We start from the raw sequence: 26,114 nt of genomic DNA, 5'->3' as shown, positions 1-26,114 counted from the left end.
TCAACAATAAGAGATTGAATATGAAGTTGATTGCAGAGAGTGAGGCCATCTCTAAGAGCCCATAGTTTAGCAACAACACCAGAAGTTGTTCCTGTAACCCAAGCAAAACCTCCCTCCCAATTGCCACGATGGTTTTTGATAATACCACCTCCCCAGCCTTATCGAGATTACCTATGAAAGATCCATCAGTGTTTAACTTATATACCAATCTAAGGACTGGAGGAGCTGTTATACATACCACCCATTAGCAATGCTATAAATAAGCATTTTTAGAGTAAAAAATCTCCACAAGGAGAAGAGGCCCAAATGATAGTGTCTTTATTAGTAGAAGCACATCTGAGAGTAATAGCTTTAATATATTGGATAAGCTTCAAGTCTCCAATTTGAGTTTTTCACTTCTTAACATGCATGGCATCATGAAACTTGATCAAAATTAGAAAGACTAATAGAGAGATGAAGCCACCTACGTACTGACTCATTGGGGAACGCCCTCCTTAATTATGGAAAATTCAAAGAAAAAGACATATCATATGCTGAAGCAGTTTGTACAGATGAAGAATCGTTACAACCAGACATAAGTCGAGATATGTAGGATATTAACTGTGACGAGGAGAATGACACCTGGCCTTATGAGCATGTAAAAATCTAACTGAAAAGTCAGAAATTTCAAATTTTACCCCAAAACAACATTTTTATGTACCAGAAGAATAATATATGCATGTTAACAAGAACTGGGTGATCTCTGTAAGAAGATGGGAATCAATCCAGGCTAGCTAATTACGTAAAATTCAAATCATCAAGTGAACTTTAAAATGCGTCCTTGGAAGGAAAAATGGGGTTATATGGTTTTGTTCCATGGTCTTGCTGCTGTTTTCATTCCAGTATATGGTTGCTAATTAAGAAACAAAATTCATAAAGAGTATTGCCATGTCTTTCGTTTTATTAAATAACAAGAAGCCATCTCTGATCTCAGGCAACTGCGAGTTCTTGAAGAAAACTACTATACAAAATGCTGGCAGAGAACAAGGGTACCAAAAAAGACAAAAACCTTCATGAGGCAATGAACCAAAGCACGTTCAAGTCATCAGTTGCATCTACTGCACTGTTTCCATTCAGTCAATCCTGAAAAACAACCTCTTCCATAGTTCAGTTCCAAAAGTCTTATCTCCTGGAAAAACACTTAAGAGCTGCAACTTTAGTTGTGTATCATCCACTGCCTTATGTCCGTCCGGAGACCTTCTGTCCAACTTCTCATGTAACTTGATCTCAACATTTCTGGCCCAGAGAAATGTCTATACTGGGTCATACTCCCAGCAGTCTTTGGTGATCGCATCATCATTGAAATGGATGTGAAAGGCTTAGGCCAAATATTTCTCGCTGAGGTAAAAAGATGCCTAGCAGAATCCTGATTTCTGGATATTTGAGAACCCCCAGGAGGTTTCAGATTGGAGGCATTTACCTGCTTTGTCATGCTCAAGCTTGAGCTAGCACCATTGGGAGGATTTCCAGGAGAAGGACCACGAATCTGAGCTGATGGTTTCATACGGTCAAGCCATCGCAGAATCCAGTTACCAAGATTCCGACCAACTTCTATGTCCCTCTCTTGTATGTTATGATGAACCTTGAGTGCGACATCAAATATGGCACGTGTTCGTCTGCAAAACAGGGGGGGGGGGGGATCAGATACTTGTTTTTCAAGAACAAAAATCATAGCAAGTAGTTCAAAACTAGTAACAAATGCCACCACTCTGGTAATATATTTGAACACTTTATGCCAATATAGAATCACAATTATAATAGAATTCTGTTAGCTAGTGACTCTCTGGATGTCCAAAAATTCGCACCTAGAGTATTTTTGTGCAATGCATTAGATGGTTAATAGTAGATCATGTATTTAATATTTTCCCAAAATGACAACAAAATGCAAATATCTCCTTCCTGAACGAAGGCAATGATATGGAGTTAACATAAATAGCATGGAAGTAATTGATGAAATTAAGGAACATTTGAGCTGAGTAGTGTTGATCTTAGCAACCCAGAAAGTAAAGTTTCTACTTACTGCCTAAACTAAGCATTCAAGAACCAAGAAGCCTCATTCCAGGGCAAGATCAAAGAAAAAATAAATAAACATACCGAATTCCAAAGCTCAAGAGCTTCCAAGTTATTTATGCGATATCAAAGCTTTCAAGGATAAAGGACAAGTAATTGTAATTATCTTACATTGCCAGCTCAAAAGGGAAAACTAGCTGCTGCAATGAAAAGAGCTTTTTATGACAGATGTCCTGTACCTTGATATGCTGGACTAGTGGTCAGTGCTAATGTTTTTTTCTAAAATAGATTGCAAATTGGTTTCTGATCTCAGATGAAAAGGCAGATAAGCAGCTGGCATACCAATTGGGCTTGTTAGATATGTTGCAAAGCAGTATAACATGTCCTCAATGTTTCCATCGGATAGTTTAGTGTTATTGAATTACAAATATATCTTAGCTCACAGCCCATCATGGGACATATATATAAACCTAATTAAGGATCTCTAAATCTATGCAAAACAAATAGTTGTAAGCTAGCTGATCTGGTTCTATATCTAGGTCTGTTTTCAATTGCAGATGTCCAAGTGGATAAATTAACTACACTTGAGTCCTAGCTGTCATACATTGGGTGACACATTGTGTGAAGCTTCAACTTCAATAAGTGGTCATCGCTGTTGGGTGATATATTCATGACTTGAGCAACCTATCCTGTTCCAACTTTTTTTTCCCAGCCTTAAAGTGTAAATTATTTAATTTATCATGGACATAGGTAAGACAGAGTCAGGGAGCAAGATCTGTGGCTTTCTACGGATAGAATCTTGTCTTTATCTCTAATAAGCCAAAAGACATCAAGTTTATGTGGTACTGATAATATCACTTGGTTCATTTAGAAATAACAACAACAACAATAAACGAAATACTTGATGGAGCCAAAATTTTCAAGTACATCAAAGTCAAACAAAGATTATTCAGAACAAGCAATCAGGGAACCACTTGGAAAGGTTCACCTTCACAACTTCAAATAATGTGTATAAATGACAAAGTTGTTGATGAGCTGAACTTAAAATTTTCCCACATGCTAGTATTGAGATAGAATCCAACTAGACAATTTCATAGTGCTGTACTAGCTCTAAGTTCACTATCCCACATTGCAACCAAATCACACTAACCCCATTATTATATTTATTTATAGTAAATTCCATTTTAAAGGACTTGAATTGAGCAGCTCTATGTGTCCTTCATTGGAGAGAAGTGTTCCAAACTGCATAGTTTAGAAAACTAAAGTGAATGTAAGAGCATGTGGCATTTGTGTGCTAATCCCATTTTCAGACAAGACAAGTAAAAAATCACACTCAAAACTGGCACTTGTTCCCTAGTACTGTACACCCCTGCTTTGAAGATCAAAGTACAAAAATCTTGCAAGGTTTCTTAACCTAAGAATGTGCTCTCATGTTCAGCCTACCCTTCCATCTAGCTTCTGTCTGTTAAACTCCTCAAAATTAATTGCATACTAATTTCTTTGAAGTCATGATAGGATTAGGATATAGAATATGGGAAAAAATGATGAGGGTGTGGAAGCATAAAGTTTGTATTGAAACTGCAGCAGCATAGGCAGATTGGACAAGGATTTTATTGACTGTTGCTACAGTAGATACTAATCTCCGACCTTGCTGTCCAAATATCCAATCCACTAACAGGAAAAATCAGTTGCAGGGAGAGATATATAATAGTGTGTTGCATAATGCTAGTTCAAATCTCTATCCCATCAACCTATTCTCTCTATTAAAATCAAAATTGAAAGTCTACCCAATGAGGGGCATAACAAAATCACCCCCACTTAATTTATTGACGACGACCCACCGTTCAAACTGCAGGGAGGAAGATAAGAATCTTACAAACTAACATGAATAAAATCTGTGCTTGGGAAACAATTACATGCAAGTCATATTCATTAATTCTTCAACAAATTCTTTTGGAACATATTAAATTTATGATGGTTTTTCTTTCTTTTTGGAAATATATCATGCCCAATTTCACATTAGTAAAATTACAAAAATTTGTCCCCTTTGGGGACACCCAAGTGGTGGCCTCAATGGACTTGAAGGATGTGCTGAAAACCCGGAGATCCCAAGTTCCATCCACCACGCTATCAGTCCATAGGGTTTTCAGGATGTCTCATGATCGGGTAGTGGAATAATTTGACCAAAAGACTAGGACACCACTTCCTTATATCAAAATATAGAAATATATACAAAAATTTAAAATTCCCTTTTAGATGTCTTAAGAGTTAAAAGACCTTCAAAATCATTACCATTAAAAAAAAAAAATTTTGAAAACAATGTTGACTAATCCAGCCAATAACATACCAATGGTTTATTAAATCTTCTTGATATTTAAACCATAGTTAATCCTTTCTGTCATTTTCATCACACTGATGCCCCAAAATCATGACCTCAAAGAATGTTTAATTTTTATGGTACCACTTGGGTATAGTAACCACTATGATTAGGACCGTTAATTTTAAGTGTTTTAACCATAGCCCTTTATTTATATTGAAAAAGGAATAATAGACATTAAAACTCCCAAAATTCATTGCTAATATCAACAAAAAAAAAATAAAAAATAAAAAATAAAAATAAAAATAAAAACAAAAGTAGCATATATATTTCCATCCCACAAAATATATACACAAAATCAGCCCCAAAAGCTAACCCAATATATTTTTTGGTGTGAATATATATATATAGCTGGCTTTGAGCATTATATCACATACCCATTACTTGGGTTGATGACAAGTAATGATCCCATCAACACAGACTTCACTCAAACAACTACATAATCGTACAAATCAAACCTAACGAGTCAATCAACAATGCAAAATAAAAAATTGTTAAGAAAACCGATGGGAAATAGAATAGTACCTGTGAAGAAATTGGCGGATCTTGGGGTGTTTAGGGCTAACAACCTTGCGCTGAATCTTGAGAGCGAGCCTGTAGGTTCGCTTGAGTCCCAAGAAATACGCAGTCCCCAACGTGATCTCCCAAAGCACCATTTTTTCTCTCTCTCTCTGGAACACTCTCTTTGAATACTCTGAGGTTGTTTTTGTATTTGTCTTTGTTTTTATAAAATGTTATATGTTGTCTCCTATTTTGAACTAGTTTACTATTATTCTTTTCTATTCCGTCGCTATTCTTTTCGTTTCTCCCAAGTAATAATATCAATATATTCGAACTCACTGACGTTTTTTGGGGGTCTAGACTATATAATAGCATTACCGATACATAAATCATCTTAACCGTTGATTGTTTCCTTTCTTTTTGATCTGAACCGTTCCTTCTTTTAAGCGTCTAGTAGGACCGGGCTCTTTTTTAGGGGTTTGAAGTTGAACTGTTAAACAGTTGTGCATCATAACTTCGGTTTGGTTTGGGTTAATAAAGAGTTAAAGACACAGGCCCAATTTCTTTCTGGATTACCCACCCAAAATTAGAGAATATGCTATAGCAAATTCGGATTCAGAATTTTTTTGCAGAAGATCCTCTTAGAGACTTTGTGCTGATATTTGTTGAACATTTTAGTCAATTACCACTTTTTTCTCCTTATTTCTTTGACATTATTGTTTTTTTGGGATGTATGCAATCCCTAGACTCCACACTCCTCATATAATTTATTGATGAGCTCTCATATTGGTTAAAACCTAATAACACTTTAAAAACAACTAAACCAATCCCTTGATATTAACAATTACTACTAATTAAGAGCATTGTAATTCAATTGACATATATAGATCTTTCTAACAAAGATATTCACGGTTCAAATTCTTCCCTACATTATTGTAATTTATAATTATCGAATTATCAATGACATGCGTCATGTCATGTGTAATAACTCACTTAGTCTGTTTTATTAAATTGAGCGAGTCCTATCATGTGCATTGCACATAACAAGAACTCATCTTTCTATTGGTAGTTGAAGTCCAAGACTCCAAACTTTGGAGCCAAACTTTGTCATTATAATATTTTCACATCAAAACAATATAAAATTTAGTAGATAATTTTCCATCAATAGAGTTTGATAAGTTTTAAAACTTAAAAAAAAAAAAAAACAAAAAAAAAAAGAACAAAACAAAACAAACAAACATATAGTTAGTAAAATACAGTACATGTACAATACATTAAGTATAGGAAGGATATAATTCAACATCTTTAACAAAAGTATGTTTCAAAAAATTGGCCAAAAATTACAAAAACGAAAAAATAATGGCACACGTATAGTACGTGTATAATATGTTTATATTTTAAATTTTCTCCACAAACATATGAAAATATTTGTCATATACTTTTTAGACTCATAATAGATACACAAAAAAGTATTATAAGTAGAATTAAATATAAATTTAAAAATAGATTATCATTAAATCAAATAATATAATAAACTTGTTTAGTTGTTTAATATATACTCTTTTAGTTAAACCTACAAGCTATTTCTCTCTTTAATGTATTAATTCTAATTTTTATAAGGCTATTACTATTATTTTTGTATGTGCCCAAATTTCCACATTGGACTGGGCCTAGTGGTGGGTTCACTATTTATTTGTATAGTGGGTTATGGGTTTTCTACTACGGGTAGCTCCCAACCGAGCTTATAAATTACACTCCTTTACTCTTGTGATACTCTCCCCTCTTTCCTTTTAAGTTGTCCTCTGTTGATAGTATTCTCTCTCTCTTCACCTCTCTATCTTCACTCCAAATGACCAACCACTCTCTCTACTCCTTTTTTCCTATTTATAGCTTGAGGTTGGTGGGGTGCTCATGATTACCTTTTGGTCTCACTCGTGGGTGAGACCCGATCTGATTATTCTTGACAGGGAATATGCTTCCTTGGAAACAACGATAATTGCGTTGAAACTGGTTCCAACCTCTAAAAGGTTGCTCGACAATAATATTCCCCAAGACAATATCAAGTTGCCGAGGTCGCGGGTTGCCCCTAGTAAGCACAGCCCCCGACCAATCCATACATGATCGGTATGAACCTGTCTAAATTGCGATCAATGGAACGGGTATACCATTGGGCTTGGGCTTAAGAAAGTCTTAGAGGTGTGTCTGGCCTAAGGCCCAATGGGCCTGAGGCTGTATGCCGTACAATTTCCATTAAAAAAAATTACTACCATATTAATGGTAAAATTTTTAGCAACTTTGATTTAGGGTCTGTTTGGATAGAACTTATTTTACTGAAACTAAAACTGAAAACACTGTAGCAAATAAGTGAAAAAAACGTGGATGATTATTTTGGTGATACAGATACTGTAACTCAGCTGAAAGTACTATAGCAAATAAATACCAAAGTTTTTACTCTAAATTTTTTTTTTCTTTCCTTCTTCTATTCACTCCTCACCGTACCCTAGCTAACGCCTGTGCCTTTGGAGAGTTCCACACCCACCAGAGAAATCCACAAGGAAGACGACGCCGACGAAGAGCTAAGGAAGACAATCCAGTCTGATGCCAGCGAAGATCGAGTTCCTTCGATAGTGGTGGATGGGTTGATAGATTTTGGTTTGTTTTAATGGGTTTGATTTGCGTAAAGTTCCATCCATAATAACAGAATTTGCATTTTTTGAACAAATAAATCATCCCCTTATGATTTAACCCAATAAAAATTTTATCCTATAAGTTTTTCAATTGTTACATTTTGACCCCTTAAGTTTGGGTTAAAATGAAATTGCTAGGGGTACTTGATGGAACCATAATGATTTCATTTTAGTCCAAACCTTATAGAGACAAATGAAACAACTAACAGTGCATAACCATCAATCATAAATGACTATCATCAAATTTTACCACAAATAACAGTGCATAAACATCAAAAATACAAAAAAGTCAGCTAAAAGAAGCATTGGAAAAACATATATAAATATATGAAGAAGTTGACATAGGAATGATGAGCATTGTCTTACATACACACCCATGGTAAGCATTAGTTTCTACAAAAAAAATAAAAAAAATAGTTCAACAGGTACAACACTGAAAATCCGATTACTATACCAAGCCCAAGCAACTCTATCGAGACAATCCCCTTTCCTTCACTAAAAATGAAATTCAGGGTGCCTTTGGTACTCTTTTTCTAGCCACTTCAGCTGGACGTCCTTGTCATCGCCAAGTGCAGCAAACATGTGCCTACTCCGCTCTTTTTCCATGAAGTAGAGGGTGCTGAACAAATAAAGGTAATAACCCAAGTGCACCTCGGGAAGACTCAACACCATGTCCAGAATTGTTTTAACCTGAGTAGTTGCTGTGGAAGCAATATCCATACGGGTACTTACACTTTTACTCTTAACAATAACGTCTAAGATGCTCTTCAAAGAGTCGGATATCTCTTGTGCAACTGAACGCTTTTTCCTTGATTTCTTGCAAGTTGGCTTGAAAAGGTGGACACTGGTTGCCAAGCCTTTCCCCTTAGTCACTGTCGGTCCTGCCCTCGACGATAATGGACTTCTAACCTCCATTGCATCAACATTCACAAAGGGTTCACATTAGGGGTCAACAAATTTTGTGCTATCAACGGAGTCCCCAGACCCTTCGGTGGTTTCCTTTGGTATTTGATTGCTCGTGTAGAACGCATTTTTCCCCGTTGCAACGGTGCCTCCAAACATGATGTTTAGGAAGTCACAATTTGGCAAACCTTTATTTTTAAAGGTTTTTGCATTAGGACATGCCTACTTGTGGACAACCAGTAGTTAGAACACAATAATATAGTTGTAGACAATAAAGATTTTCACAATTATGTAAAGTGAACTAACCGCAATCTTTCGAGTCCACCACTCATCACTGGCCTCAAGCATCCCAGTTCCAACATCATAACCCAACCCAGTCTCATTGTCAAAACACTGGTTATAGTCCTTCCACCCTTTTTTCAGATGATCCCATTTATTTTTAACCTGCAGGTGAGTCACCACTTTTCCCATGTCACCCAACTGCTCAATCACTTTGTCAACCCCAGTTTTTGTCAAAAATCCTCATTTCCTCTTGCCGACTATGACCTGAACAGCATAGAACTAACAAAAAGCTTGTAGTTCCTTAGGGTCTTTCCAGTCAGCTCTCGGATCATTACTACCACCGTCTTTCGATTTTTCCTTAACCATTTTTGCTACAACTTCCTTATATACTCATTGAGGTATTTCAACAAGTAATTCGTGTGCAAAATCATAATCAGTTAGGCATACCCACATGAAAAATATAAAGTAAACTCACATATATCCAAATACAATAGAGGTAGGAAGAGAAACAATGATATTACACAAAGGATCAAGAAACCCACATACTAGTGTCATGGAAAACACAAAAAAAACCACACATAAACATTGAACACAAAAAATCACAGATTGATGAAGTCTCATGGAAAACAATATAACCACACCAACAGATCAGAAAGCATGAGAAATTATACACAACTTACCCGTAAATGCAGAGACCCACAGTGGCGGCAACAATGTCCATAGCGGAGAGAAGGTTCGCTTGAGCGAAGGAAGAACAGAAGGGATCTGAGAGTTCCATGTAATGGGTTTGCTTGTACCGTGTGTGCTCTGTTTTGATGGTTTTGTGGTACGCGGGTAGGTGCAACTCATTGAAGACGATTTGGATGGAGCATTGAAGAGCTTTAAAGGCATTTTGCCACGGTAGTTAAGAGAAAAGAAGAAAGCTGAAGAGAATGAAAATAGCCGTTGAAAGCTGCGCATCGTTTTGATCAAATGGGTCTCCAAGCTGTGTGGTTTTATGAACAGTACACGCATCGTTCATCAGAGTTGAGCGCACCATTTAACACAACACACAACACACAGCACACACTATGAACAGTACGCGCAAGAGCTTGGAGGCTTAATAAAACAGTGCGTATCTATGAGATTGTTTTAGCTCTATAAGGTTAATGAAATGCGTAAGAGCCTGGTGTCCATGAACAATACTAAACACGCGTTTGGATTAATGAAACGGTGTGTTAGAGAGCTTGCGTTTCCTCACCCAGGAGCGTGGGTCCAAGCATTTTCCAAACATAAACGCAAAACGTAGTTGTAAAACGTGGATCCAAAACCTGCATATATTTTTTGTTTGAAAGTCTATCTTTTAGGAATTGTTTAATCTTTTAATTGTTTTGGCTGCTTTCAACACTTTCTAGGTGTCATAATTTTCTATTGATTTAAATTCTTTTCCATAATTAATGCATAACTTACAATACAATTGAGAACTAAATGGTATACATGAGTGTTTTTTTTTATTTTCTTGTACATACGTATACTATGCACGTGTTATGCATTTTTACCAAGAAGTATTTAGTAGATAATTTTCAAACTGATAGGGTCCAAAAAGTTTTAAACATCTAAAAAAAATACCTTCTAGAACTAGAAATGGGAAAAAAACAAAATTTGCCGCTTTGTTACCTTTGTAATCGATTGTGCAAGTAGTTTCACTTTCCTAAGATGATAAAATCTCATATCCAAGGAAATTTCAAATCTTCTTCCAAGGAAATTTCAAATCTTCTTTCAACGAAACTAGAGTCAGAGTCCATGAACAGATAATGGGCCTATTTCTCTCAAATCAACCTTCTTTAAGACAAAAGCCCAAGCAAACACATGAAAGATTCATCTAGCCCATAAGGATTCTTGATAACTTTTTCGGCCCTCATAGGACAAACTCATCAACTCAGTTTAATCATTTTTAAAAAAAAAATTTGAAAAACAAACACACACACAAGGGAGAGAAAAATGAGTTCTAATTTAATTAATTTATTTGATTTGGAAGAAAAACCTAAAATTCACTATATAAAAGGAAGTAAAAGGTTATATGCAAGATATTTTGTAAACAATTTTATGGTTAAGATCAAGTGTTACAAATTTAAAGGAGTATCCAATATCATACATTAAACATTTTAAATAACATAACACTCTGTACGCTGTTAAATCTAAGAAATACAAATTGAAGCATTAAATGGACTCTCTCCATTTCAAGTGAATTGATCTTATCTTGTATGTATTTTACTATAAATTTGTGAATTTTCTTGCCAACTTTGTTTTAATTTCGCAAGCATTCCAATAGCGTAAATTGATGCGAGAGTTCTTACAAAGAATTGTACTGATGACTATACATTATTTGAATTCTCGATCTATATACTATAACATAGTTGATTCTCATCCTTTAAAGACTACGAGTGTATTATAACATTCGTTGACATTTCATTTTGGTTAGTGTGGAGCCACAAACTGTTCCTTCAAGGATACTTTCTTTCTCATGAATCAATATAATCATAAGTAGTTTAAGGATTATTTTTAATGAGAGACAGATATATTTTAGTAACTCTAGCACTCTGATATCTTTGTCAAAGGACTGCACATCCATTAGCTTCAAAGTCATGGATGCATCTTCTAGTTCCACTCCAACCGGTTCTTGCAATCCAAAACCAGTATGGAAAAGGTTGGGGACAAAGCACCACGACCAGTTAGATAAGCAATAACCAAAGTGGAGTTAGATTCTAGAATTGCATGTTTATAACTTCATATAGGTAATTGCTCATGAACACATTTCCAGATGAAATATTTCATCTCATTCAGAATTGGGACTTTCCAAAAGTATAGGATAAATTAAAGTTTTTGCCTCCACTTCTTAAAGTAGGCGCCACGGAAGCAGAATAGCTTGTTAAGATCACATGGTTTGGTTTGAAAGAGATCTGTGATTCTTAGAGAGAATGTTCTAGAAGAAGAAATAATGAAAAACTGAATTTTCTATTATTCAATAGATTACATGAGATACAACATATATAGGCTCACCAATCATAACAGATTTTAGAGCCAAAACTATTCTAACAATATCGTGTAAAGATTAACAGAATACATACATGTGGACAATAGTGTAACTAACCTATACTCAAAGTTCTCATACTAAACTGCATACATGTTTACAATATCATGGGTAAACTACAAGCCATTTATGCAATGTATGCAGTTGTGCTTCTCTATGAACTAAAGCTCTGTTGGCAGATTCACTTGAGGCAACACCATCATTGTTTACATCCTCCCTCAAACGAAGGGGGGGATTCCCCATGAGTTTGAAAGACAGAGCATGAAAACAAGGGGAAGGCAAGCCCTTAGTGAATATATCAGCTAATTGATCCAAGGTAGAAATATACTTGAGAACCATATCTTTATTCAACACCTTCTCTTGGACAAAGTGGTAATCCACTTCAATATGCTTAGTTCTGGCATGAAAAATAGGATTAGAGGCCAAAGCAAGAACTAAAACATTACCACACCATAAAATAGGAGGGTGATACAAATAAACCCCTAAGTCCTTAAGAAGCATTCTCAACCAATACAATTTAGCAGTGGTAAAAGCAAGGGACCTGTACTCAGCCTCAGTGGAAGATCTAGACACAATAGACTGCTTCTTAGCAGACTAGGTGATAGAAGAATTCCCGAAGAAAACAATCATGCCAGTGATGGACCTCTTATCAATAGGATCCTAGCCCAATCAGCATCATAATAAGCTGAAAGGGTGAGAGAACCAGGCCTAAAATATATCCCTTTGTGCAATGTACCCCTTAAGTATCTTAAGATCTCTTAACAGCAACAAGATGAAACTGAGAAGGCTTACTCATGAACTGACATGCCTGCTGGACAACATAAGACAAATCTGGCCTAGTGAAGGTCAAGTATTGCAAAGCACCAACAAGACTTCTATAGGTAGTTGTATCAAAGAGAAGAGGACTGACAGCAAGAGCATGAGAATAAGCAGAAGCACACGGATTAGAACAAGGCTTATAATCCATCATATGAAACTTAGACAATAAATCCTTGGCATACTTGGATTGATGCACAAAAATGCCATCACCAGAATACTCAATTTACAGACCCAAGAAATAGTGCAAAGGATCTAAATCCTTGAGAGCAAAGGAGACTCCAAGCTAAGTAATTATCTTAGTAACAAGAGCATTATTACTATCAATAATGATAATGTCATCCACATACAAGAGTAAGTAAACAACATGTTGTGAATGAATAAGAATAAACAAATTGCTGTTTGCACAAGAAGCAAGAAATCCCAGATGGAAGAGTTTATTGGTAAAGTTGTTAAACTAGGCCCTAGGGGCCTGTTTCAGACCATAAATGGCTTTGTGCAAGAGACAGACACGATGAGGCTTAGAGATATCCTTATACCCAGGTGGCTGACTCATGTAAACCTCCTCTTACAACACTCCATGAAGAAAGGCATTAGAAACATCTAATTGCCTTAGGGACCAACCAAACTGAACAACCAAAGCAAGAATAATCCTCACAATTGTAGGTTTGACCACTAGACTAAAAGTCTCAGCATAATCCAGACCATATTGCTGCAAGTAGCCCTTGGCAACAAGTCTAGCTTTGAACCTAGCAATACTACCATTACTATTCCTTTTAACTTTGTACACTCACTTACAGCCCACAACATTCTTATCAGGTGGCAAAGGAACTAAAGACCAAGTATGCTGCTAACTAGTAAACTCAGAATCCACAGCTTCAACCTAATGAGGATACTTAGATGCAATAGAATAGGAAGGGGGCTCAGTGCAACTGTAATCAGTCTGAACAGCAAACACTTTAGGCTTGAAAATACCATTCTTGGACCTGGTAAGCATAGGATGTGCATTTGTATTCACAGGAACATGAGTAGGAACAGAAGCAGAGAGACTAGGAGCATCAGTAGAAATAGGTAAGATAGACTTAATAGAAACAACAGAGGAAGAAGCAGGTAAGACATATAAGGTAGAATCAAAACAATAATTCTCAGATGGAATAGAAGGACTCTCAGAACAATGATTAGAATCTGATAAAGCAGAATCAGCAAAAGGAATAGAATTGAAATGAGGAAAACTCAAAGAAGAAATTGGAAGTAAAGAGGAAAACCACACATCATAGGAAGATGAAGAAGCAGGAAGAGAGGAAGATGACCCATCATTAAAAATAAGGAAACTAAGAAAAACAGACTCATAAAAAACACAATGACATGAAATGTAAATTCTGTCAGTAAGAACATCTAAGCAAATATAACCTTTGTACTGAGGAGGGTAACCAAGAAATATGCATTGCTTAGACTTGGGATCAAATTTACAAGATGCATAGGGTCTCAACAAAGGATAATAAGCACAACCAAAGGTTCTCAAAGCATGAAGTGGAGGTTTGTGACCATACAATTTCTCCCAAGGTGAAACAAAATGTAAAACAGAAGGTGGAAGTCTATTAAGAAGGTAAACAGCAGCACTAAAGGCATAAGACCAATAAGAAAAGGAGAGATTGGAGTGGTGAAGCATGGATAAAGCACTCTCCATAATCTGACTGTGCTTCCTCTTAGCAACACCATTCTGTTGAGGGGAATAAGGACAGGAAAATTGATGAAGAATACCATGTTCTAAGCAAAAAGACTTAAAATTGGCATTAACAAATTCACCACCACCATCTAACCTCAATGTTTTGATTTTAGCATTAAATTGAGTCTCAATCAATGAATTGAAATGCAAGAAAACCTGAAACACATCAGACTTCCTTTTCAACAAAAATAGCCAAGTAAAACAAGTAAAGTTATCAACAAAGATCACATAAAACCTATGATCAAGAACAGAAGTCACAGGAGCAGGGCCCCATACATCAGAATGCACTAATTGAAATGGATATTCAGTATTTGATACATGATTAGGAAAAGGAGTCTTGTGCATTTTAGCACTTATACAAGAAGTAAATTTAGAACAAATGTCATTAACACAGGATAACTTGATTGAAGGATAAGAAGACATAACTGAATGTAAGACCTTAGCTCAAGGATGACTAAGCCTATTGTGCCAAAGTAAAGTCTGTGGAGACATTGTAGCAAAGCCACTGGAGTTGAGATGAGAAGAAGAGGAGGAAGGCAAAGTAGAAGAGGGTATAGGATAAACTCCATCCTTACTCAGCCCTCTGTAAAGAACCTTCCCCGTAGGTAAATCCTGAATTAAGAACAGATATGCATCAAAATAACAAAAGGCATTATTCTGAAGGCATAATTTATGAACAGACAGCAAGTTTGAAGCAATTTGAGGAACTCTAAGAATATTGTTCAAACAGAAATTATAAGATGAAGTAATGAGCTTACCATTGCCTATATGTGTCACTGGTAAATCTTGCCCATTACCAACTGTTACAGACTCACTAGTTGCAGGTTGTTGAGAAAGAGAAAGCTGAGACAAATCTAGTGTGATGTGATCAGAGGCACCGGTGTCTGTCAACTAATTTTGATTCTGATTAGCACCTGAAGTTGCAGCCATTGATCTTACAACCATGGAAGCAAGCTTAGCTGGAGCATGCCTACCTTGTTAAGCAAAGTTCATACAATGATAACAATCCAAAGTAGAATGGCCATTCTTGCCACAAATCTAACAAGCAACCTTCTGTCCTTGAGAAGAAGAAGAAGACTTATTTTGTGGAAAGAATTGAGGATCTAGCACTAGATTATTGGTATTATGAAACTGACCACTACCAGAGACCTGATTATTATGAAACTGACCACCACCAGAGAACTGATTACCACCTCTGCCATTGCCACAACCTTTATTATTTCCATTCTTGCCTCTTCCTTTTGTAAAGCCTTGATTGAATTGATTGGCTGCCATAGCAAATAATTTAGAATCTCTAAGATCAGAATAAGTGGACCTCTTCTTGATTGACCTTTCTTCAGTATTCAAGAGTGTATTCAACTCTTCAAGAGTAAGAATGTCATTCCTAATTTTGATCGCAAAACAGAATGCATCATACTCTGGAGGCAGGGCTTCAAGAGCTAAATGGATTAGCTCTTCCTCATCAACATAGACTGCTATAGTCCCAAGTTTATCCCTAACCTCTTTGATTCTTTGAAAGAAAGAATCCATTGATTTTGAACCCTTCTTCATACTCATTAGCTCATCCCTCAAATTAAGCACATGAGATTGTGACACTAATGCAAACCTTTTCTTAAGCACCTTCCAGACTCCTCGTCCAGACCTCTAACCCACAGTAAGAGCAAAAATTGATGGAGAGAGAGTTGAATTAAGAAAGGTAAACAAGGCTTGCTTGCGACTCTTCCATTGGAAATACTCTGGATTAGCCTCAGTTGTAAAATTCCCTGAGTTATCCTTGAGAAATGGATTTGGAGCATGATCATCATCACTAATGAAATGGAACATTGAATATGCTACCAAGATCACTTCGATCTGATGTCTCCACACCATATAATTGTTGTAATCAAGTTTCACAATAGCCATACTTGCCATATTTGACAAGAGTAGTAGTGAAGGATTGACACCATGAGTGATTGAAGAACTCGTGGTTGATCCTGTTGTTGCAGAGGATGAAGAACTTGTAGAGGACACCATTCTTGGCTCTGATACCATGAAAGAGATCTGCGATTCTTAGAGAGAATGTTCTAGAAGAAGAAGTAATGAAAACTGAATCTTCTATTATTCAATAGATTACATGAGATACAACATATGTAGGCTCATCAATCATAATAGATTTTAGAGCCAAAACTATTCTAACAATATCATGTAAAGACTAACAGAATACATACATGTGGACAATAGTGTAACTAACCTATACTCAAAGTTCTCATACTAAACTACATACAAGTTTACAATATCATGGCTAAACTACAAGCCGTTTATGCAATGTATGCAGTTGTGCTTGTCTATGAACTAAAGCTCTATTGGCAGATTCACTTGAAGCAGCACCATTATCCTTTACATGGTTTAGTGGCATTAGGCATAGCATACCATTTTCCAAAGCTGGATTTGTGTTCTCCGTATGTAGGGGTGTGTTCTCTGGTGGGTTGGGTTAGGTTACAAAAAAATTTTTGATAGCGGGTCGAGTTGGGTTTAGGTCATAAAATTTCAAACCCGACTTGACGCACCCATATATTTAATAAATATTTAAAATATATTATATAATTAATAATATAATATATTTTATAAAAGCCAATTAGTTCACACAAACCCTAGAACCTTTTCTCTTAATGTGCTGCCTCTCACTCCCCTCTCCCACTTTACTCCCTTTTGAACCCTTACTCTCTCTCCCTCTGTTGAGCCACTGCTGTCCGTCAACTATCATCACCGCCTCGATGGTGGTTATATCTTTTTGGTGGTAGCTCTCTCTTCCGGTGTTAGGTAAATTTTCTCAATGTTTTCTCTCTCTCACTCTATTTCTCTTTCTCTCGCTTCTCTCTCACTCTCTTTTTCTCTCTCACTCACTTTATTTGTTTATCTCTCTTACTGTGGTAGATCAGTATTTATTTGTTCTCTATCTTTTTCTTAGTTTTCTATTCAACCCATGGGTTCAACTCGACCCAACCTGACCCATGTGGGCTAGGTTGGACGTATGTGAAGGGTTGAGTTAGGTTGAATTTTTTTTAACCCACCATAGTGGGTTGGGTCAAAAAATCTCATTAATCTGAGCTAACTTGACCCATACACACCCCTATCCATATGTATCACCTCATATTGTTGGAATAAAAATGGAAACTATTACTTGAACCTTCTTATTATTTGCACCAAATAAATTTATCAATTAGAGGTAGTCCTAATTCATTAAAATTTTAAAATCACTTAATGCACATTATATTGAAATAAAATACCAATATATATATAAGGTTTAAAATTTTGATAATAGAGTTTTAGTTGGTGTAGGATTTAAATTTCTGAAACTTAAATGCATGTTGTATATTTTGTTAAAACACTTATTATTACTTTATCTAAATAAATCGATAAGAATAATAAGTTGTTAGGTAAATAAATTGATATAGAAAAAAATAAGTTGTTGTCCATATCAACTAAAATTTAGATGCATGCTGCATGTTTTATTAAAGCACTTATTTTTACTTTGTCTCAAGAATTTGATAAAAACAAATGAATTGTTGTCCCTGTCAACTGAAATTTAAATACATGTTCTATTAAAATATTTATTGTTATCTTATCTAAAAAAAATGGATAAAAACTAATAAATGAAACCTTTTGGCGCAGCTACAATTAAAAAAAAAAAAAAAAAAAAAAAACTGCAATTTGATGAATCAACTTGACACAATTATTGGCAACTACAATTTTTAAGCCCAATTACTTTTATTTTATTATATAATATATGTGATATGATACGATTCTACTTCATACTTCAAATCAATTTGTGTATGAATTTAAGGATGTAATCAAGTTGTGAAAGAATAAAATAATGCAAATAATTGTAGCTTTCTGTTCATTTCAACAATAGCGTGCTTTAACATGGCTTGTCCGGTTGTCCACGAGTCATACTTATCGGCTTTGATTTAAAAACAAAAATATTATTATCAAGCTCGAGATCAAAGATAAAAGATATTTCATCTTTTATCAATGAAGTTTCCCTTTGGTATAAAAAAAAAACCTCGAGATCTCTTCCAAAAATGGCTCAACCCAACAGTGTAAAGGTGTTAGAGATATGCCAGATTGGTCCACCACCCAAATCAGTGCCTACCACCTCTCTTCCGCTCACTTTCTTCGACATACCATGGCTTCTCTGCCGCCCTATGCAGCGCCTTTTCTTCTATGAACTCCCTTACCCTACCGACCATTTCAAGCAGACCATCCTTCCCATTCTCAAACACTCTCTCTCCCTCACTTTCCAACACTTCTTTCCCTTGGCTTCCAATCTTATATGCCCCCCACAACCCCTCAAACCCCATATCCTCTACACCGATGGAGTCTCAGCCCTGTTGACCATCACCGAGTGTATGGGCGATTTCGACCACATCATAGCTAATTATCCACGAGATGCCAGAGATTTACACCCCTTTGTGCCACAATTGAACCCAGCACGTGTGTTGCCTGATAACACACGTGTGGTCCCTCTCACGTCCCTGCAACTCACTGTTTTTCCAAATTCAGGCATTTGTATTGGTGTCCCGTTTTGCCACGTGGCAGCCGATGGAAAGGCATTCCACCATTTCATGAAATCGTGGGCGTCCATTTGCAGGAAGATAATTAAGGGAGACTTGGATTGCATTGACAGCAACAGCACGTTACTCCCATTTCACAATAGGGAGGTAATCAAAGACCCGAATGGACTTGAGCCCAATTTCTTAGAGGAGTGGTGGAATTGGGCATCAACATGGAAAGAGGATACACGTCTCATCAATGACGTTCTTGCTGATAAAGTCCGGGCCACATTTGTTTTGGGTCAAGCCCATATTAAGAGACTAAAGCACATGATCACAAGTCAATGCGTGGACAAGGAGTTAGAGCCATTGCACGTATCAACATTTGTGGTAACATGTGCTCTCATTTGGGTGTATTTGATCAAATCTCAAGACAGTCCGGTAAGTAAATTTTCGGATATTGATAATGATGAGCTCTACTACTTTAATTTTGTAGCAGATTGTCGAAACCGGCTTGAATTTCCAATACCTTCCACATATTTTGGAAATTGCCTAGCAATATGTTTTGTATCGCTTAAGAGGTGCGAGCTAGTTGGAGAAAATGGGATTTTCTCTGCTGTGAAAGCTATTGGAAACAAAGTTCGGGAATTGGAGAGTGGAGCTTTGGAAGGGGCTGAGAAATGGTTGTTAGATTGGAAAGAAATATCGGAATTGGGTCATTTTGTCGCGGTTGCAGGCTCACCAAGATTAGGTGTTTATGAGACAGATTTTGGGTGGGGGAGACCCAAAAAGAGTGAAGTGGTACAAATTGATGTTTCGGGGGCTATATCTCTAGCTGAATGTGGTGATGAGGATGGTGCGATTGAGGTTGGTTTGGCACTTAGTAGGGAAAATATGGATAATTTTAATGCCATCTTTCAACATGACTTGAATCTATTATGAGTTTTGTTAAGCTCTAGTCCACAAGATGGATAAGATTCAAATTACTTTCATCCTAAATTTCCTTGATCAATGTTGGAAAACTTTGAGCAATTGAACATATTTAAATTGTTTTGAAGACATTAGAAGGATCTTATACACTGGTTTCTTATTTATCTGCTTGTTGTCAAGTAGCTGACAGATTAAATTACGCCAAAGTGTGGTTTTGGTATCAAGTGACACACTAGTAGCTGAGACACTCCAGCCATCTAATGTGTAATTTTGTTTGGGGTAAATCTCAAAATATATCCCTAAAGTTTGGTATTGTTTAGATTTTACAAAGTACAAATAAAAAAAATCTAATTATTAGTCTCTTTTCATTGTATATATTGTTAGTGATAAAAAGGAGAAAAAATTACATTGAGAAGAAGAAAAGTACAAAACTATCCCCACTTTTTCATTCTTATACTTTTAATAATGAGAGTAGAATAGAAATTTACTCTTTATCCTTCCATTTCTCCATCATCTCAACCAAAAACACAATAATTTCTATAATCCTACTTTTCTATCGTCAACCAACCAAAAAAAATCTAATTATTAGTCTCTTTTCATTGTATATATTGTTAGTGATAAAAAGGAGAAAAAATTACATTGAGAAGAAGAAAAGTACAAAACTATCCCCACTTTTTCATTCTTATACTTTTAATAATGAGAGTAGAATAGAAATTTACTCTTTATCCTTCCATTTCTCCATCATCTCAACCAAAAACACAATAATTTCTATAATCCTACTTTTCTATCGTCAACATTTTCCTTCTTTCCATTCTCTCAACCAAACAAAGTCTTAGGCTTGGCCAGCTTAATATCATTTCACCCCATGGCACATCTTCATCATCCATGTTATAGGCTGATACGAAATGAGTTATCTACAATTGTCAATTGCCATTAGAGATGTCAACCACAATGGCAGGATTAAAAACCAACCAAGTTGGTTCAAATGTCGATGTAACTTTTAGAAAACTAACAATAACCTAACTAACCAAAATATATAGAAATATATACACACATATGTATGTTTAATATAAATATAAAAATAAAGGGTAAATTACATATTTGGTTCCTGTTTTTCTACACTATATTTCAATTTGGTTCATAACCTTTCAATTGTGTCAATTTGGTCTCTAACCTTTCAGTATAGTGTTAATTTAATATTTGCTGTTATCTCTTAAATGAAAATTATTGATGTGAAAAATGACCAAAATAAAAAATTAGTTTCCGTTGATATAATAATAAACTAATTTTCCATGCATATGTTTCCATGGTGGTAGGCGTTGACGTGGTTTTTCTGCGGAAAAAAAAAAAGCCATGTAAAACTCGATATTAGAAAAATCGAGTTCTATACAATTTTTTTTAAAACTAAAACTCACTATTATTAGTATCGAGATCTTTGCAAATTTTTTTGTTAAAATAAAATTATGAAACTTGATATTTGTAATATCCAATTTTTTTTTTATTGCTAAATGTAATTTCGAGTTCCATGTAAACAAAAATGAGACTAACATCCCAGTTAGTTTTATTTTACCTAAAAGAGCTGCGTGAAAACAACTTGGCAACATGATAGTAGAGATTTTTAGAGAAATTTTGTTTGACTTGAGGATTCAGAGTTTGATTTCTATCGTCTCAACGGTAATATATGTGATATTTCAAAAGATGGCTTGACTTTTTTCCAAGCCTTAATTGCATATCTCTGCAATTTCAACACAAGTCGATTCTCTTGTATCATACCTACATATATTGGTGTGTTTGGATAGAACTTATTTTACTGAAACTGAAAACTGAAAATTGAAAACACTATAGCAAAATAATTTTTAAATGTGTGAATAGTACTGTGAGACCCATTTTTAATGAAAAAATTGATAAAAAATGAAATTTGTGGGTCCGTAAACAGCGCATATATGTACTGTTCACTGCAGAAAGTAACCGCAAAGTCAACATTTACGGTTACTGTTCAAAACTCCAACACGCGTGAAAACCAAAAAAAAAAAAAAAACAAAAAAGAACGAAAACGCAAAGTAGAAAGCGCAAAATAGAAAACGTTGAATACAAACACACACGTCTCTTTTGCTGTTAATGTACTGTGCAAGTTTTCCTTGATTTCCACAATAAATTCAGTTTCAATTTTCTTGGCCCTACTTTTATTGTATCATTTTTTTTTTTCCTGCTTTCTGACTTGTAATCTTGTATCATAGGAGCTGCATCAACAAGTCCTCTTATCTTATAGTCTTTTTCTTCTGGGTTTAGTCGCAGTGCAACTCAATATTACAGATATCAAATTCCACTTTATTATTTTTTTTTAAAAAAAATTGTAAAGAACTCGATTCTAGTATATTAATGAGTTCCACTTAAAATAAAAATAAATAAAAAAATAAAAATAAAACTAAATTTTATTAAAATTGAGTTCTACGTGGTATTTTTTATTTAGAAAAATCACATTAACACCTGTCATCACGGCAAAACACGCACGGAACTCAATATTGGTAATATCGAGTTCCCAAAAAAAAAGGGTATTTTGCCAATAGTTTGGAAACAATACTAGTTTACTAAATATTTTGAAAATAGTTTGGAAACAATGCTGGTGTTTAAAATGCCTTTATTTCCCTTCGAAGTGCCTTATTCTGGATTCACTCTACTCTGGTAGTTCTACGAATCTCAAGTCCTTCAACAGTTTCTTAAATATGGTTATAGAGTGGTGCTTAGCTGGATAGATTGTTATGAGTTTGTTATGATTCTATTAGAGTAGGAGTTTCTAGAACTTTTCCTAATGTATGCTCTATAAATAGAGCTTAATCTATTTGTAAAGATTTAGAGCTTGGAAATATAGTTTTTCAGTATTACTCAGAGATATTCACTCTCTCTCTCTCTCTCTCTCTCTCTCTCTCTCTCTCTCTCTCTCTCTCTCTCTCTCTCTCTCTCTCTCTCTCTCTCTCCACCAATGTTATATATATTCCAAGCTCAAATTCTCACATCTAATGCTCCTTTTTGCTATGCATAAACTGAATCAACAATTAGGATAAGCACAAAAATAAAAGCTTTTATAAATACAGATAGGACAAAGTTTAGCTACAAAATTAGTTGTAGCCTTAGGCTACAAACTTACTTAATATCTTTTTATTGGATGTGAATTTTGATAAATCCACCATTGGATTATATCTTCTTCTTATATCCTCCATGCTTGCAAAATTTCAAGAAAATTAAAGATCAATAGCTAGGCCATCAATAAATTTTTTAAATTGCAAGTTTTTGTAATTTAAAATTATGCACAAAATATAAGCTTATAGATCATATAGTAAATGATATCCGATTGACATAAAATTTAACATGTGTATTAAGGGCGTAAAGAACATGCAATTCAACGGTTAGATTTTCAAAATATGTTATAGTATTTATTTTATTGAGTGAGTTTGTAGCCTTAAGCTACAACCAATTTTGTAGCTAAACTTTGTCCATACAGATATACCCAATACATCAAAACTCATTACCCTAGATAAAGAAAAACTGTTTCAACATTAAAAAATAAAAAATAGTTGGAGCAAACATATAATACCGAATTTGAAATTGGAGCCAAGAATTGCCCATTAATTCTATTTCTGTTTCATAACTAGAAAGATTTGGCAGGGGAAGGAGGAGGACATTGGGTGGGATCTATCAGCAGCGAATTCCCCATACAAATAAGGACACTTATCAATGATACACTCGGAAGGTTGCGAGATCAAGGTATCATTAGCTAAGAAGACTTGGCCAATCCACATGGCTGCTTGATGAACGTCAGTGACGAGGACATCGTAAATTGGTCCGGGATGAATTTATTTATTAATTAATTAGTTATGTAGCAGTTTTTTTCTTATATCATTAATAAAATACAATTTTCTATTCAAACGAATCAAACTTGGGAATCATTCTTAAATTTAAATTCACATTTAATATTTAATGGTTCAAATTTGTTATGAAGATTGGTCTTCTGACTGAAAATCCACAATTGGTTTTTCAATAGAAAAAGGGAAGGAGTGTTTTTCAATATTTGTCATTTATGATTTTCCACTAAACAAAATAGGATCAAGTTACCATGGTATTATTTTCACTAAGGTTATGCCATTTTAACCATTTTTTTTAAACCAAAAGTTTGTCAAATCCACCATCCCCACCCAATGGCGAAGCCACTTGTCCTCCAATTGTTTTTTTTTTTTTTTTTAAGTGTTAAATAGATATTGTTTTTGTGAGTGGGTGTGGATGGTCCCAATTTTATTTTATTATTTTTATAAAAAAATAAGTATATATACTTAGACCTCCAAATCCTAATTAAAATTGTCATATATCTATAAATAAAATTAATTTTAAATTATATAATTTTTAAAAGAAAGTATGAGGTTCCTTATGTTCATTAGAATGTAGTAATAATCCTATTAGTTGTATTATGTATATACCAATTGTGGAGGCCGGTCAGTCACTAAAATTATTAAAATCAAGTTAATTGGGCCTGTGGCCCATCCGAGAATGCAAATCTGTTCGAGGAGGCCCATATCAGATTGTAGGAGTAACCAAGTGAAAGGAGAAGTGAATATCACGAAAGGTGAGTTCAGTATTCGTTCGAGGACAAAATCATTCTCAGCAATATGAGTCCGAGGATGATTAGAACGCCATCTTGTTACAAACGTACTTTGGAGCTACGTCACCACTAAAGGTGGGATAAGAGACCAAGGGTAAGGGAGAGAAGGCAAACAAATATCTATAACAATAGCTGCTTCCGCATTAACTGTCTTTCAACCAACTCTCTGGCAGCATTAATGTGGAGGTGATGCCTGAACAGTGATGAAGCAGCCTTACAGCTGCTAGTAGGAGGTTCCAGAAGGTGTTAGATAGGACAGAAAGAGATCTCCTGAACCCAACTTGCACGTGTGTTGTGAAAATGGTATAAAGAGGGCAGTATATAACATGAAAGAAAAGCATGCAGAAAGGGATCGGAACAAAAAAGAAAGACACAAAGAACATTCAAGAAAAAAACTTAGAAACCAAAGAACCGTACTTGTTTCAAAGAAAAACAAATTGTTACATTGGTTCTGATCCATCTATAAACGTGAGGTTGAATCATTTTACTTTGAAAAGTTAATCTAGTTCTTGAAAACCCACGCTCTACAAATTTTATTGTTTGAGCCTTTAACGTACGAACCCAATACCAGTTTGGGATCATTACAAATTGAGTCCTTACACCAATCATTTAAATTAATTAATTTTTATCAAATAAAAATATAATACATATATATCTTAAAAATTAAAGGAAAAATGAAAAAGTTTTTATTCTCCCTAATCTTAAAATGATAGGATTTTTTTTTTTTTTAATTTTATTTTTTTATAAGTTATTGAATCTTTTTGTCAATTTTTGACACAGTCACCCTTAAAAAAAATTGACTCAATCCGTTCAACTTCAATAGGTATATTTTTTGTAGTTCAAATAAGGTTATAAAATATTTAATTTATATCTTGAGTTCTTTATTTTATACTACTAGAATGGACTGGAATAGATAAATTCTCAACCTACCACTAAACAACACGTTATATTGAAGTTTAAAAGAAGAAAAATGAATACACAATAATTGTGTTGAAGTTTGAAAAAAAGAATTGGTTTAGGTCCAATGCACTGGAATAGTCAAATGGCAATACTGTCTAAAAGTAGACACATATTACCATCTCAACGGATCCAGTGCCACTGAATATTGGACCTAAGCCCGACCCCCAAAAAAAATAGTAGTTATTGCATTGAAGTTAGAAAGAAAACAATCATTAATCTATTGATGTTTTAAGTGTGTTGTGTATAGTGAAGAAAAACTAGTGGATCCACATCTTCAACACTCACAACTCGCCACGTTACAAGTTGGGAAAGTTTCTGCGTTACTAACCTTTCTCTTATATAATCAAACATATATGAACAACTCACATACACACAATGTTTGATCCAATCAACCACAAGCTATAAGCCAAATGAAATACGTAAGTCATCCTTTATTATTCAATTCCTGGTAGTCCAAAAGTTGAATTCCATTCTTCTTTTTTATTGCCGAATTGTTGAAACCCAGTCTAAGCAAGCCAAGGAGGTTATCTACATTCTTCCGTAATGTTAGTCAAAGTGATCCCTATATATTGTAATAAGAAATAAGAAAAGCAAGCCAAACTCATTCCTGTCTGGAAACTCAAATAATCA

General features: G+C 35.0%; 2 protein-coding genes across 2 annotated transcripts; one reads left to right on the top strand and one right to left on the bottom strand.

Moving 5' to 3' along the window:
* Nucleotides 1-870: 870 nt before the first annotated feature.
* Nucleotides 871-5,247, bottom strand: LOC115969914. Its single transcript, XM_031089553.1, has 2 exons — nt 4,952-5,247; nt 871-1,655 (listed from the first exon to the last, which is right to left on the bottom strand). Exons 1-2 carry the CDS (start codon nt 5,080-5,082, stop codon nt 1,196-1,198), a joined length of 591 nt encoding a protein of 196 aa, XP_030945413.1. The 5' UTR covers nt 5,083-5,247; the 3' UTR covers nt 871-1,195.
* A 13,129-nt stretch (nt 5,248-18,376) lies between these two features.
* Nucleotides 18,377-20,198, top strand: LOC115971797 (coumaroyl-CoA:anthocyanidin 3-O-glucoside-6''-O-coumaroyltransferase 1-like). The gene has a single exon (XM_031091839.1). It carries the CDS (start codon nt 18,473-18,475, stop codon nt 19,883-19,885), a length of 1,413 nt encoding a protein of 470 aa, XP_030947699.1. The 5' UTR covers nt 18,377-18,472; the 3' UTR covers nt 19,886-20,198.
* Nucleotides 20,199-26,114: the final 5,916 nt, after the last annotated feature.

The sequence above is a fragment of the Quercus lobata genome, chromosome 12, assembly GCF_001633185.2.
Source record: "Quercus lobata isolate SW786 chromosome 12, ValleyOak3.0 Primary Assembly, whole genome shotgun sequence".
NCBI classification, from domain to species: domain Eukaryota; kingdom Viridiplantae; phylum Streptophyta; class Magnoliopsida; order Fagales; family Fagaceae; genus Quercus; species Quercus lobata.
Note: the sequence above shows the minus strand (reverse complement) of the source record. Positions and strands in the feature narration are given on the sequence as shown.